The 16,256-nt window shown below is 39.1% G+C and overlaps 1 protein-coding gene across 9 annotated transcripts in view; it reads left to right on the forward strand.

Moving 5' to 3' along the window:
• Positions 1-16,256, forward strand: part of ARHGEF9 (Cdc42 guanine nucleotide exchange factor 9) — a 242,546-nt gene that overhangs the window by 198,854 nt on the left and 27,436 nt on the right. For all 9 annotated transcript variants that reach the window (XM_078064907.1, XM_078064910.1, XM_078064909.1 and 6 more), the window contains one exon: positions 5,454-5,697. In XM_078064907.1, coding sequence (XP_077921033.1) covers positions 5,454-5,697 — 244 coding nt within the window. The remainder of the gene's footprint in view (positions 1-5,453; positions 5,698-16,256) is intronic.

Raw genomic sequence — 16,256 nt, forward strand, 5'->3', positions numbered from 1 at the left:
TCGACAAAACCAAAACACATCCGACAGAATGGGAGAAGATATTTGCAAATGACATATCAGATAAAGGGCTAGTATCCAAAATCTATAAAGAACTTATCAAACTCAACACCCAAAGAACAAATGATCCAATCAAGAAATGGGCAGAAGACATGAACAGACATTTTTCCAAAGAAGACATCCAAATGGCCAACAGACACATGAAAATAGAATTTTCGGCATCAGGGAAATCCAAATCAAAACCTCAACGAGACACCACCTCACACCAGTCAGAATGGCTAAAATTAACAAGTCAGGAAATGACAGATGTTGGCGGGGATGCAGATAAAGGGGAACCCTCTTACGCTGTTGGTGGGAATGAAAACTCGTGCAGCCACTCTGGAAAACAGTATGGAGGTTCCTCAAAAAGTTGAAAATAGAGCTACCATATGACCTAGCAATTGCACTACTGGGTATTTTCCCCAAAGATACAAATGTAGGGATCCGAAGGGGTATGTGCATCCTGATGTTTATAGCAGCAATGTCCACAATATCCAAACTATGGAAAGAGCCTAGATGTCCATCAACAGATGAATGGATAAAGAAGAGGTTGTATGTATATGTATATATATATATATATATATATATATATATATATATATATATATATATACACAATGGAATATTATGCAGCCATCAAAAAACACGAAATCTTGCCATCTGCAACGACGTGGATGGAACTGGAAGGTATTATGCTGAGCAAATAAGTCAATCAGAGAAAGACATGTATCATATGACCTCACTGATATGAGGGATTCTTTTTTTTTTTAAGATTTTATTTATTTATTTGACAGACACAGCGAGAGAAGGAACACATGCAGGGGGAGTGGGAGAGGGAGAAGCAGGCTTCCTGCCAAGCAGGGAGCCCAATGCGGGGCTCGATTCCAGGATCCTGGGATCACGACCTGAGCCGAAGGCAGCCGCTTAACGACTGAGCCATCCAGGCGCCCCAATATGAGGAATTCTTAATCTCGGGGAACAAACTGAGGGTTGCTGGAGTGGTCGGGGATGGGAGGGATGGGTTGGCTGGGTGATAGACATTGGGGAGGGTATGTGCTATGGTGAGCACTGTGAATTGTGCAAGACTGTTGAATCACAGACCTGTACCTCGGCAACAAATAATACATTATATGTTAAAAAAAAATGAAGACGATAACAGGAAGGGAAAAATGAAGTGGGGGAAATCGGAGGGGAAGACGAACCATGAGGGACTATGGACTCTGAGATACAAACTGAGGGTTCTAGAGGGGAGGGGTTGGGGGGATGGGTTAGCCTGGTGATGGGTATTAAAGAGGGCACGTACTGCATGGAGCACTGGGTGTTATATGCAAACAGTGAATCATGGAACACTACATCGAAAACTAATGATGTAATGAATGGTGATTAACATAACATAAAAAAAAAAGGAATAGTGGGAGTTAAGCCTGCCTATTCTAGTCAGGTGGGTACCCACCTATTAGCTGTGTGGCCAGATCTGGCTTCCCAGGTCTATGAGTATTTGTATTAAGTATTTTAAGGCAGGTTTCAGGCCTTTATGAGATCAAACTAGATCATATCAATCCATTCTCCTTAGCTTGTCCTGCTTTTGTGGTTATATTGGACTGACAGGGCACACTTTTTATCCACATGTCTCACAAAGTATTCCTGAGGATTGTGGAAGTCAGTGCATGGGACCTGCCCCATCCTTTTGGCCAAGATTGAGCTTGTCCATTTTGAGCATGGTAAAAGGAGCCCAGGGTCTGAATTAGGCCTGGAGCAACATTGGCCCCTTCTGTATAGCTGACCTTTTCCTCTCCTGTGAACTTGATGCCAGGAGCACCCAACAGATCAGAACCCATCTGTACTCAGCACAGCCTATTTATATGCACAATTATTATGGGAGGGAAAAGAACATGTAGAGGTTGTTTTTTTGCAAATCAATTCAACAACACCCATATTTCACAGCCTTGGACTTTGAGATTGACAGAGCTATGTTGGGAATTTTTAAAGACAGCCTTCCCCAGACATACCAAAAAGCCCAGTTTACCATACAGTGTGAAGAATTAGGATTGCAAAGGCAAATTCTTTGCAGGTAGCCTGCAACTTAGAAGTGAGGCATGCAAGGCAATTCAGCAGAATGGGAATAGTTTAACCAAACTGTATAATGTTAATAAAAATTAATGAGCATTTCTGATTCTGTCAAATTGTCTAAAAGGCCAAATATAAGCAGAGAGGAGGGAGAGTTGGTCAGAATGATTTGGCTAGTAGAAGACATCTGTCAGGACAGGGCTCATGGGACCTTCTTGGCCAGACTTAGCCATACCACATGTCCCGAGACATGATGTTTGTCATGGGCATGCTATGAAGGTGCACACATGAGTTGTGTCTTTCCACAGTGTCAGCTTTATTCAGTCATAAAGCAAAGTTAATCACAGTTCTAAAGCAGGTTCAGGATTCCAAACCCAATGACATTTCACCATATGATTAAACTTGGCTTCTTACACAGCACACAGAGCAGGACATAAGACAAACTACACAACAAATAAGATAACAGAAGGGATATAGGAAGTCAGTCTGTGGGTGTGCAGTTGAGATAAGGCCTCAGTCTGGTCTTGGTCAGCTCTCAGCACTTACTGCTTATTATGTTCAAGCAGTGAAGGATCTTGGTTCTGTTCAGAGATCAATCTGGCACAGCGTTCAGTGGCAGTTGCCTTTTTTAAGTGGTCAGACATAGAGAGGTCATGTCTGAAGAGTCTGACAGTTTGCTGCAAAAATCCTCCCCTTTTTAAAGGGATTTAATTGGTCCAGGGTCCCTGCAGACCTCCTCTGGTTCTGCTCGTTATCAGTTCTGGGGCGTCAGCTGATGCTGGTCCCAGCGATATCTTATAGCTGAAGTACCTTTAACTACTTGCATCATTGCATGACACAGGCCCCTGCTTGACATGAGAGACTCCATTTTGCTCTCTACAATGTGCCCTCCGGGGTGGGGGGAGTCGAAGGCAGTGCTAAGAGGAGGAGGGGCTGAAAGACCACTCTGAGAGATAGTTACTTAATCAGACCTTACATTCCACAGGTCCACAGGTCATTTCATCCATCCCTCTGTTTTTTTTTTTAATTCATAAAATATTTGACATTCAAAAAGATACATAAATTATATAATGGGTACTTATGTACTTACTATCCAACTTAAGAAATAATTCATTACGGGGGCGCCTGGGTGGCTCAGTCATTAAGTGTCTGCCTTAGGCTCAGGTCATGATCCCAGGGTCTGGGATCAAGCCCTGTATCAGGCTCCTTGCTCAGCAGGCAACCTGCTTCTCCCTCTCCCACTACCCCTGCTTGTGTTCCCTCTCTCGCTGTCTCTCTCTGTCTGTCAAATAAATAAATAAAATCTTTAAGAAAAAAAAAGAAATAATTCATTACAAATACATTCTTCCTCCTCTCCCTCTCTGCTCCTTCCCTTTCTTTTCCTTCCTTCCATCTTCCCATTCTCCTCTCTGTACTCTCTTGAATTTGGCATGTGTCATTATCATATTTTTGTATAATTTCTATACATGTGTATGCATACCTAAATATTATGTGGCATTTCTTTGTAGGTTTTTAAACCTCATATAAGTGGGATAGAGATGAGATAAAACTGTACAGAAAAGAAACCAGGGGCGTGATGAGCATGGGATTTTAGTTTGCTGTGGCATCATAGCTTTTTAAAAAATTTTTTTAATTTTTAATATTTTATTTAAATTCAATTAATTAACATATAGTATATTATTAATTTCAGAGGTAGAGTTCAGTGATTCATCAGTGGCATATAACACCCAGTGCTAATTACATCATGTGCCCTCCTTAATGCCCATCACCCAGTTACCCCATACCCCCACCCACCTCCCCTTCAGCAACCCTCAGATTGTTCCCTATAGTTAAAAGTCTTTTATGGTTTGTCCCCCTCCCTGATTTTATCTTATTTTATTTTTCCCTCCCTTCCCCTATGATCCTCTGTTTTGTTAAATTCCACATGAGTGAAATCATATGATAATTATCTTTCTCTGATTGACCTATTTTGCTTAGCATAGTATCCTCTAGTTCCATCCACGTCGATGTAAATGGTTAAGATTTTTTTTGATGGCTGAGGAATATTCCATTGTGTGTGTGTGTGTACACACCATATCTTCTTTATTCATTCATCTGTTGATGGACATCTCAGCTCTTTCCATAGTTTGGCTATTGTGGACATTGCTGCTATAAACATTGGGGTGCAGGTGCCCCTTCAGATCACTATGTTTATATCCTTTGGGTAAATAGCTAGTAGTGTAATTGCTAGGTCATAGGGTAGCTCTATATTTAACCTTTTGAGAAACCTCCATACTGTTTTCCAGAGTGGCTGTACCAGCTTGCATTCCCACCAGCAGTGTAAGAGGGTTTCCCTTTCTCCACATCCTCACCAACATTTTTTGTTTCCGGACTTGTTAATTTTAGTCATTCTGACTGGTGTGATGTGGTATCTCATTGTGGTTTTGATCTTTATTTCCCTGATACCCAAGTGATGTTGAGCATTTTTTTTTTTTCATGTGTCTATTAGCCATTTGTATGTCTTCTTTGGAGAAATGTCTGTTCAGCATCATAGCTTTTAAATTGGGTGGCAGGTTCACCAAAACTTAGTGTATTATTAAAAGTAAGTAAGTAAATAGAGAAATAAGAGCACCTTGTGTGGACTAATGATGAGTGTCTCATGGACTGAAAATATTAATCCAATTCTATATACCAGAGAGTAAAACAATAATAAAAGATAGGCAATATACAGTTTGTATCCATCTACAACTTTTATTTTTCTCATGCAGTAAGATTTGTGAGATTCATTCAGTCAATATATGAAGCTTTTTATTCACTCTTACCCACCCTTCTCCTGCCAGACTAGGCCTTCTCCAAAATTCCCCAGAATGCTAAGTGTTCAACCCTTTCTATGTAATCCTTCCTGGCCAGCAGCCTGTGGCCACCTTGCTACTATTACCACTCATCTCCACTCTGATATGCAGGTCTCCTTAGCCTGCTTGAATTCCCAGGTACACCCCAGGCAAACATCCAGCTTATTTCATACTTCTGGAAGGCTTGCAAATATTTTAGAAAAGAAAAGGCCCGTGCTTGCAATGCTTGTGTGCTTACTCCCCATATATGTGTCTTACAAACACACGTAAGGATTGATGCTGGGGTCTGAGACAGAGCCCTTGGATGTAGGACAAAGGCTTTCTCTAAGAGCATCTAGTTAACCAAACTATCAATGTCATACTGCTAAGCTAACCTGCCTACATTTGACCAAACCAACCCCTATTTGGTACTCCAAAACAATGGCAGTCTTAGTGTCCTGCTGTGCCCATGAGCCAACTTTCATGGTACCTACTGTCCACATACCTCCAGTTAAAAGCCTTTTCTTCCTTCCTACCTAGGACCTGATCCGAAGAGACATCCTGTACTACAAAGGCCGCATTGACATGGATAAATATGAGGTAGTTGACATTGAAGATGGCAGAGATGATGACTTTAATGTCAGCATGAAAAATGCCTTCAAGCTTCACAACAAGGAGACTGAGGAGGTACATCTATTCTTTGCCAAAAAGCTGGAGGAGAAGATACGCTGGCTCAGGGCTTTCAGAGAAGAGAGGAAAATGGTACAGGAAGATGAAAAAATTGGTAAGTAACCTGAGAGGAGAAAGAAGAATATGGCTATGAAGAACATAGAGGATTTGAATTAGTTTTCATTTTTCTAGAAGCAGAGGGAAGATTTCTGTTGCAAACTGACCTAATCCATTTTGGTGGTTTCCTATTATTAGGTCCTTTGTGGCAGATATCAGTAGTTTCTTCTAGTCAGAGTTAAGTGAGAGTTATAATTTGGCCTCCCTTACAGTCTCATGACTAGATAAGACTATTACACTGGAAGCAAACCTCAGTCTCAATTCTCCCAAACATACAAACATTTATTAACAAACAAACACAAAAGCAGTCATACAACCTGTTCTGTAATCTCAGTGAAGTCCCAGTTTTGTTCTTAGATACATGGCAGCATCTTCTGTGAAGAGGTTAGTCAAGGAAGAGTTGGTGATATTATAGCAACAGGCTTCAACTAACTTTCTAGTTAGAGTCTGGTGACAAAATCCTCTGATGGGGAACAAGACATAGCACCTGTTTTCAATCTTGAGCTTAAGGCTTCCTTCTGAAGGGTAAAAGCTATAGGACTCACTGGATTTTTATACCCAGGTCTTGTGAGGGCTAAAGAGCCTGTAAGACATTTGTGACTAGTTCACATTTGAATAACATTCATTTTACCAATGAAAATTTATTTTTAACATGTGTTAGGCTAATTAGGCCACCTGCATTAAAGTGACTGAACTGCTGGGAGTAGTGGTCTCTGGAGCAAGGACTTCTGAGTGTTTAATGTGTTAACAAATCACCTCTTGAGTGTGTATGCCTGATTAAGGCACTTCAGATGTTAACTAAATGCCCCTAGAGCATAGATTAAAATTAATGCACATGTATATATCACGCTTTCTGTATGAAAACATTTTAAAATAAATTGTAGAAAATATAACTGGGTCTAAAACCATGATCACTTGCATGATTCAGTCACACTAAACCATAATTTTTTTGGCTTTAAATAGGTTGTTCCCCTTTTCCAGAGGGTATATAACTAGCAGAGAGATTTTTCATGCTGCTTTCGAACTGTGGGATTTAGGTGCCATTGACTATAGCTTTGTGGTTTACAAAGTACTATCTGGTCTCTTGCTCATGGTCCTGCCATTCTAGCATAAAAATACCAAACAGCCAGGCTTTGTAATTCCTTGAGAAGACACAGTTTCTGTTTTTGCCCCACTCTTTTTTTTTTTTAAATGTTTTATTGTTATGTTAATCCCCATACATTACATCATTAGTTTTAGATATAGTGTTCCATGATTCATTGTTTGTGCATAACACCCAGTGCTCCATGCAGAACGTGCCCTCCTCAATACCCATCACCAGGCTAACCCATCCTCCCACCCCCCTCCCCTCTAGAACCCTCAGTTCGTTTTTCAGAGTCCATCGTCTCTCATGGTTCGTCTACCCCTCTGATTTCCCCCCTTCATTCTTCTCCTCCTGCTACCTTCTTTTTTTTTTTTCTTAACATATATTACATTATTTGTTTCAGAGGGACAGATCTGAGATTCAACAGTCTTGCACAATTCACAGCGCTTACCAGAGCACATACCCTCCCCAGTGTCTATCACCCAGTCACCCCATCCCTCCCACCCCACCCCCCACTCCAGCAACCCTCAGTTTGTTTCCTGAGATTAAGAATTCCTCATATCAGTGAGGTCATATGATACATGTCTTTCTCTGTTTGACTTATTTCGCTCAGCATAATACCCTCCAGTTCCATCCACGTCGTTGCAAATGTTTTTGCCCCACTCTTAATGAGAGTAGAATTTTATATTAAAACACATGTATGCTCAAGCTGGTAGAAACTGCCTCTAGAAAAATGGGCCTACCCATTGAGTCCTGGTGCAAATGGATTCTTCTCTCCTTCAGTGTTGGGGATTTAAATGGTTCAGAGATAAGGAAGGATGATCAGAAAGACACTACTTAGTCTAATCCTAGTTCTCTCCTCAGGTTTTGGGTAGAGTGCACATTAATAATTCACTTTGAGTCCCATTGAAGCCAAATAGCTTTTAGCATATGAGCACTGCAATTGGACATGATGTAGAGTGGTACAGAAATGCTACTGGGCTTCTTCTCTCACTGGCAGGCAGCAGCAGCCTCTGATACCACCTAGGTTGTTAGACCTATTAAAGGTATTGTCTTAATGTGCTTTATGCAGACCCTAGATCAACTAGAAGATCCCCACCATTCTGTCTGGTTCCAGTGTTATATTTCCTACACAATGCCCTGTGTAACTTGTAACTTAACCTGTAACTTGAAAAATCTGCTTCTAATAAAAAAGCTTCCAGAAATTACATTCTTTTTTAAAATTTTGTTTAAAGTTTTAATTTAAATTCGTTAGTTAACATACAGTGCAATATTAATTTCAGGTGTACAATTTAGTGATTCCACACCTATACACAACACCGTATGCTCATCACAACAACTCTACTCCTTAATCCCATCACCTATTTAACCCCTCCACCAGACCATCTCCCCTCTGGTAACAATTGCTTTGATCTCTATAGTTAAAAGGTCTCTTTTTGTTTCCTTCTCTCTTTTATCCCCCTATGATCATTTGTTTTGTTTCTTAAATTCCACATATGAATGCAATCATATGGTATTTGTCTTTCTCTGATTTATTTCACTTAGCTTAATACGCTTTAGCTCCATCCACAATGTAGTACACACACACACACACACACACACACACACACACACACAAAATGGAATATTACTCAGCCATAAAAAATAACGAAAACTTGTCATTTGCAATGACATGGATGGAGCTACAGAAATTACTTTCTGACAAACCTGTTATCTTTTCTAAAACATTATTTTTTTTCTAATTATAATAATAGCACTTTTATTGTAGGCAATTTTGGAGAAAAACACAGAAAAATACAAGAGAAAACTAAAAATCACATAAAAACATCCTACCCAGAGAGAGATAACTTTTGTAAATATTTTATATATTTCCTTCCTGTTCTTTTGTGTATAAATAAAATACTAGGACTAAGATGGCTGACTATCTTTATGTCTCCCCCCAACCTCTATCTCTCCATGATGAACAGTTCTAAATTTATATGCTCATTTTACACTTAAAATCATACCATTAACATTTCCCTAAATCATTTTTTAAAATTTTTGTTATTTTATTTAAATTCAATTAATTAATATATAGTGTATTACTAGTTTCAGAGGTAGGGTTCAGTGATTCATCAGTGGCATATAACAACCAGTGCTAATTACATCATGTGCCCTCCTTAATGCCCATCACCCTGTTACCCCATCCCCCCATCCTCAGATTGTTTCCTATAATTAAGGGTCTCTTATGGTTTGTCTCCCTCTCTAATTTCATCTCATTTTATGTTTCCCTCCCTTCCCCTATGTTCATCTGTTTTGTTTTGTAAATTCCACATATGAGTGAAATCATATGTGTTTGTCTTCCTCTGACATATTTCACTTACAATAATATCCTCTATTTCCATCCATATCATTCATACATACATACATACCACATCTTCTTTATCCATTCATCTGTTGATGGACATTTGGGCTCTTTCCATAGTTGGGCTATTGTGGACATTGCTGCTATAAACATTGGGGTACCCCTTCAAATCACTAAATTTATATCTTTTGGATAAATATCTAGTAGTGCAATTGCTAGGTTGTAAGGTAGTTCTATTTTTAACTTCTTGAGGAACCTCTATATAGTTTCCCAGAATGGCTGTACCAGCTTGCATTCCCACCAACAGTATAAGAAGGTTCCCCTTTCTCCACCTTCTCACCAACATTTGTTGCTTCCTCAGTTGTTAATTTTACCAGTCTGACTGGTGTGATATGGTATCTCATTGGGGTATTGATTTGTATTTCCCTGATGCCAAGGGATATGCAGCATTTTTTCATGTGTCTTTTGGCCATTTGTATGTCTTCTTTGGAGACATGTCTGTTCATGTCTTCTGCCCATTTCTTAGCTAGATTTTTTGTTTTTTGGGTGTTGAATTTAATAACTTCTTTATAGACCTTGGATACAAGCTCTTTATCTGATAAGACATTTGCAAATATCTTCTCCCATTCTGTAGGTTGTCTTTTGGTTTTATCAACTGTTTCCTTTGCTGTGCAGAAGCTTTTTATCTTGATGAAGTCCCAAGAGGTCATTTGTGCTTTTGTTTCCCTTGGCTTTGAAGACATCTCTAGCAAGAAGTTGCTATGGCTGAGGTCAAAGAGGTTGCTGCCTGTGTTCTCCTCTAGGATTTTGATGGATTCCTTTCTCACATTTAGGTCATTCATCCATTTTGAGTTTGTTTTGTGTATGGTGTAAGAAAATGGTCCAGTTTCATTCTTCTGCATGTGGCTATCCAATTTTCCCAACACCATTTGTTGTAAAGACTGTTCTTTTTCCATTGGATAGTCTTTCCTGCTTTGTTGAAGATTAGTTGACCTTAGAGTTGAGGGTCCATTTCTGGGTTCTCTATTCTGTGCCATAGATCTATGTGTCTGTTTTTGTGCCAGTACCATACTGATTTGATGATTATAGCTTTGTAATATAGCTTGAAGTCTGGAATTGGTTGTCACCAGCTTTGGTTTTCTTTTTCGACATTCCTTTGGATATTTGGAGTCTTTTCTGGTTCCATACAATTTTTAGGATTGTTTATTATAGCTCTGTGAAAATTACTGATGGTATTTTGGTGGGGATTGCATTGGATGTTTAGATTCCTTTGGATAGCATAGGCATGTTCTTCCAATCCATGAGCATGGAATGTTTTTTTCATTTCTTTGTGTCTTCCTCAATTTCTTTCATAAGTGTTCTATAGTTTTCAGAGTACACATCCTTATCTCTTTGGTTAGGTTTATTCCCAGGTATCTTTTGGTTTTTGGTGCAATTGTAAATGGGATCAATTCTTTAATTACTCTTTCTTCTGAAAAATGAGAATTACAGAACAATATCCCTGATGAACATGGATGCCAAAATTCTCACCAAGATATAGTACCTAATAGGATCCAAGAGTACATTAAAAGGATTATTCACCATGACCAAGTGGGATTTACTCCTGGGTTGCAGCAGTGGTTCAACATCTGCCTATCAATCAGTGTGATATACCACATTAATAGAAGTAAAGACAAGAACCATATGATCCTCTCAATTGATACAGAAAAAGCATTTGACAAAATACAGTATCCTTTCTTTTTTTAAATTTTTTTTATTATTATGTTATGTTAATCCCCATACATTACATCATTAGTTCTTGATGTAGTGTTCCATGATTCATTGTTTGTGTATAACACCCAGTGCTCCATTCAGTACGTGCTCTCTTTAATACCCATCACCAGGCTAACCCATCCCTCCAGCCCCCTCCCCTCTAGAACCCTCAGTTTGTTTCTCAGAGTCCATAGTCTCTCATGGTTCGTCTCCCCCTCCGATTTCCCCCCTTCATTCTTCCCCTCCTGCTATCTTCTTCTTCTTCTTCTTTTTTTTTTTTTTTAACATATAATGTATTATTTGTTTCAGAGGTACAGGTCTGTGATTCAACAGTCGTACACAATTCACAGTGCTCACCATAGCACATACCCTCCACAATGTCTATCACCCAGCCACCCCATCACTCACACCCCCCACCACTCCAGTATCCTTTCTTGATTAAAACTCTCTACAGGGTAGGGATAGAGGGAAAATACCTCAATATCATAAAAGCCATTTATGAAGAAAAGTCAATATCATCCTCATTGGGGAAAAAAAAATGAGCGCTTTCCCCTAAGGTCAGGAACATGAAAGGGATGTCCACTCTCACCACTGCTGTTCAGCAGAGTACTGAAAGTCCTAGCCTCAGCAATCAGAAAACATAAAGAAATAAAAGGCATCCAAATTGACAAAAAAGAAGTCAAACTTATGGTACTCTATGTAGAAAACCCAAAAGACTCCACCAAAAAATTGCTAGAACTCATACAGGAATTCAGCAAAGGGGCAGGATATAAAATCATTGCACAGATGTCAGTTGCATTTCTATACCCTAAATCACTTAATATTTTTTAAATTATGTTCAGTTAGCCACAATATATTACATCATTAGTTTTTGATATAGTGTTCAATGATTCATTAGTTGCCTAAAACACCCAGTGCTCACCCCAACACATGCCCTCATTAATACACATCACCCGGCGACCCCATCACCCTATGCCCCTCCCCTATGAAACCCTCAGTTTATTTCCCGGAGTCCATAGTCCCTCATGATTTGTATCCCACTCTGATTCCCCCCTGTAGGTTCCCTCCCTTCCCCTAAGCTCTTCTGTGCTATGCCTTATGTCCCACATATGAGTGAAACCATATGATAATTGTCTTTCTCTGCTTGACTTATTTCACTTAGCATAATCCCCTCCAGTTCCATTCATGTCAGTGTGAATGGTGGGTATTCATCCTTTCTGAGGGCTGAGAAACATTACATTGTATATATGTACCACATCTTCTTTATCCATTCATCTTTGGAAGAGCATCTCAGCTCCTTCCACAGTTTGGCTATAGTGGACATTGCTGCTATGAACATTGGGATGCAGGTGGCCGTTCTTTTCACTACATGTGTATCTTTGGGGTGAATACCTAGTAGTGCAACTGCTGCATCATTGGGTAGCTGCATATTTAACATCTTGAGGAAACTCCATACTGTTTTCCAAAGTGGCTGTACCAGTTTGCCTTTCCATCAACAGTGTAAGAGGGTTCCCCTTTCTCCACCTTCTTGCAAACATTTGTTGTTTCCTGCCTTGTTAATTTTTGCCATTCTAGCTGGTGAAAGATGGTATCTCATTGTGGTTTTGATTTGAATTTCCTTGATGGCTAGTGATATTGAACATTTTTTCATATGTCTGTTAGCCATTTGTATTTCTTCTTTGAGAAGTGTCTGTTCATGTATTCTGCCCATTTTTTGACTGGATTATTTGTTTTTTGGGTGTTGAGTTTGAGAAGTTCTTTATAGATCTTGGATATCATCCCTTTATCTGTAAGGTCATTTGCAAGTATCTTTTCCCATTCTGTGGGTTGCCTCTTAGTTTTATTGACTGTTTCTTTTGCTGAACACAAGCTTTTTATTTCTATGAAGTCCCAAAAGTTCATTTTTGCTTTTGTTTCCCTTGCCTTTGGAGACGTGTCTTGAAAGAAGTTGCTGTGGCCCATGTCAAAGAGGTTACTGCCTATGTTCTCCTCTAGGATTTTGATGGATTCCTGTCTCACATTGAGGTCTTCATCCATTTGGAGTTTATCTTTGTGGATGGTATGAGACAATGGTCCAGTTTCATTCTTCTGCATGTGGCTGTCCAATTTTCCCAGCACCACTTATTAAAGAGACTGTCTTTTTTGCATTGGATATTTTTTCCTATTTCACAAAGATTAGTTGACCATAGAGTTGAGGGTCCATTTCTGGAGTCTCCAATCTGTTCCATTGATCTATATGTCTGTTTTTGTGCCAATACCATGGTGTCTTGGTGATCATAGCTTTGTAATATAGCATGAAGTCAAGTAACATGATGCCCCCAGGTTTGTTTTGCTTTTTCAACATTCCTTGGTGATTCAGGGTCTTTTCTGATTCCATACAAATTTTAGGATTGTTTGTTCCAGCTCTTTGAAAAATGCCAATGGTATTTTGATACGGATAGCATTGAAAATGTAGATTGCTCTATGCAGCATAGACATTTTAACAATGTTTGTTCTTCCAGTCCATGAGTGTGGAATGTTTTTCCATCTTTTTGTGTCTTCCTCAATTTCTTTCATAAGTGTTCTGTAGTTTCTAGAGTACAGGTGCTTTACCTCTTTGGTTAGATTTATTGCTAGGTATCTTATGGTTTTTGGTGCTATTGTAAATGGAATCAATTCCTTAATTTCTCTTTCTACACTTACATTGTTAATGTATCAAAAAGCAACTGATATCTGTGCATTGATTTTTGTATCCTGCCATATTGCTGAATTGCTGTATGAGTTCTAGTAATTTGCGGGTAGAGTCTTTTGGGTTTTCCATATAAAGTATGGTGCCATCTGCGAAGAGAGATTTGGACTTCTTCTTTGCCAATTTGAATGCCTTTTATTTCTTTTTATTTTCTGATTGCTGATGCTAGGACTTCTAGTACTACATTGAGCAATAGTGGTGAGAGTGGGCATCCCTGTTGTGTTCCTGACCTTAAGGCAAAGCTCTCAGCTTTTCCTCATTGAGAATGATGTTCAGTGTAGGCTTTTCATACATGGTTTTTATGAAACTGAGGAATGTTCCCTCTATCCCTACACTCTGAAGTCTTTTAATCAGGAAAGGATTCTGTATTTTGTCAAATCCTTTTTATACATCAATTGAGAGGATCATATGGTACTTGTCTTTTCTTTTATTAATGTGCTCTATCACGCTGATTGTTTTGTGAATGTTGAACCACCCTTGCATCCAAGGAATAAATGCTACCTGGTCGTGATGGATAATTCTTTTAATGTACTCTTGGATGCTATTGGCTAGGATCTTGTTGAGTATTTTGACATCCATGTTCATTGAGGATATTGGTCTGTAATTCTCCTTTTTGATGGGGTCTTTGCCTGGTTTGGGGATCAGGGTAATGCTGGCCTCATAGACTGAGTTTGGATGTTTTCCTTCCATTTCTATTTTTTGGAACAGGTTCAGTAGAATAGACATGATTTCTTCTTTAAATGTTTGGTCGAATTCCCCTGGGAAGCCATCTGGCCCTCGACTCTTGTTTTTTCAGAAGTTTTTGATTACTGCTTCAATTTCCTTACTGGTTATTGGTCTGTTCAGATTGTCTATTTCTTCCTGTTTCAGGCTTGGTGGTTGATAAGTTTCCAGGAATGCATCCATTTCTTCCAGATGGCCTAGTGTGTTGGCATATAGCTGCTGGTAGTAAGTTCTAATAATTGTCTCTATTTCCTTGGTATTGGTCGTGATCTCTCCACTTTCATTCATGATTTTATTAATTTGGGTCCTTTCTCTTTTCTTTTGGATAAGTCTGGCCAGAGGTTTATCAACTTTAATTCTTTCAAAGAAACATCTTCTAGTTTCATCGATCTGTTCTATTGTTCTTCTAGTTTCTATTTCATTGATTTCTGCTCTAATCTTTATTATTTCTCTTCTCCTGCTTGGTCTAGGCTTTATTTGCTGTTCTTTCTCCAGATCCTTTAGCTGTAAGGTTAGCTTGTGCATTTGATTTTTCTAACTTTTTGAGAGAGGCTTGGATGGCTATGCTATGTCCCTCTAAGGACCACCTTTGCATTATCCCATAGGTTTTGGACCGATGTGTTTTCATTTGCTTTGGTTTGCATGATTTGTTTAAGTTCTTTAATTTCCTGGTTGACCCATTCATTCTTTAGCAGGATGCTTTTTAACCTCTACGTGTTTGCGTTCCTTTCAAATTTTTCCTTGTGGCTGAGTTCCCGTTTCAATGCATTGTGGTCTGAAAATATGCAGGGAATAATCTTAATCTTTTGGTATCAGTTCAGACCTGATTTGTGACCCAGTATGTGATCTATTCTGGAGAAAGTTCTGTGTACACTCGAGAAGAATGAGTATTCTGTTCTTTTAGGATGGAATGTTCTTTATATATCTACAAAGAACATCTAGTCCAATGTTTCCTTCAAAGCTCTTGTTCCTTTGTTGATCTTCTGCTTAGATGATTTGTCCATTGCTGACAGTGGAGTATTGATGTCTCCTACTATTAATGTATTATTATCAATATGATTCTTTATTTTGGTTAACAGTTGGCTTATGTAGTTGGCTGCTCCCATGTTGGAGGCATAGATATTTACCATTGTTAGATTTTCTTGTTGGAAAAACCCTTTAAGTATGATATAGTGCCCCTCTATATCTGTTACTACAGCCTTTGGTTAAAATCTGTCTGATATGAGAATTGCTACCCCAGCTTTCTTTTGAGGTCCATTGGCATGATAAATGGCCCTCCATCCTCTCACTTTCCATCTGGAGGTTTCTTTAGGTTCAAAATGAGTCTCTTGTAATCAGCATATGGATGGATCCTGTCTTTTTTATCCAATCTGCAACACTGTGCCATTTCATGGGAACATTTAGACCATTCACGTTGGAAGTGAAAGATATTAATTTTGAAAGATACTAATTTACTGCCATCATATTGCCTGTAAAGTCCCTGTTTCTATAGATTGTCTCTGTAAATTTCTGGTCTATATTACTCTTGGGGTCTTTCTTCTTTTATAGAACACCCCCTTAATATTTCATGCAGGGCTGGCTTGATGGTCACATATTCTTTCAGTTTCTGCCATTCTTGGAAGCTCTTTGTCTCTCTGTCCATTTTGAAGTACAGCCTTGCTGAATAAAGTGTTCTGGGCTGCATGTTCTTCTCATTTATTACCCTGAATATGCCTTGCCAACCCTTTTTGGCTTGCCAGGTCTCTGTGGACAGGTTTGACGTTATTCTGATGTTCCTCCCTCTGTACTTAAGAAATCTCTTTCCCCTGGCTGCTCTCAGCATAGCTACCTTGGCTCTAAGATTTGCAAGTTTCAGTATTATATGCTGGGGCGTTGGTCTATATTTATTGATCTTGGGAGGGGTCCTCTCTGCCTCTTGGACTTGAA

This window comes from Halichoerus grypus, chromosome X (genome assembly GCF_964656455.1).
Source record: "Halichoerus grypus chromosome X, mHalGry1.hap1.1, whole genome shotgun sequence".
Lineage (NCBI taxonomy): Eukaryota > Metazoa > Chordata > Mammalia > Carnivora > Phocidae > Halichoerus > Halichoerus grypus.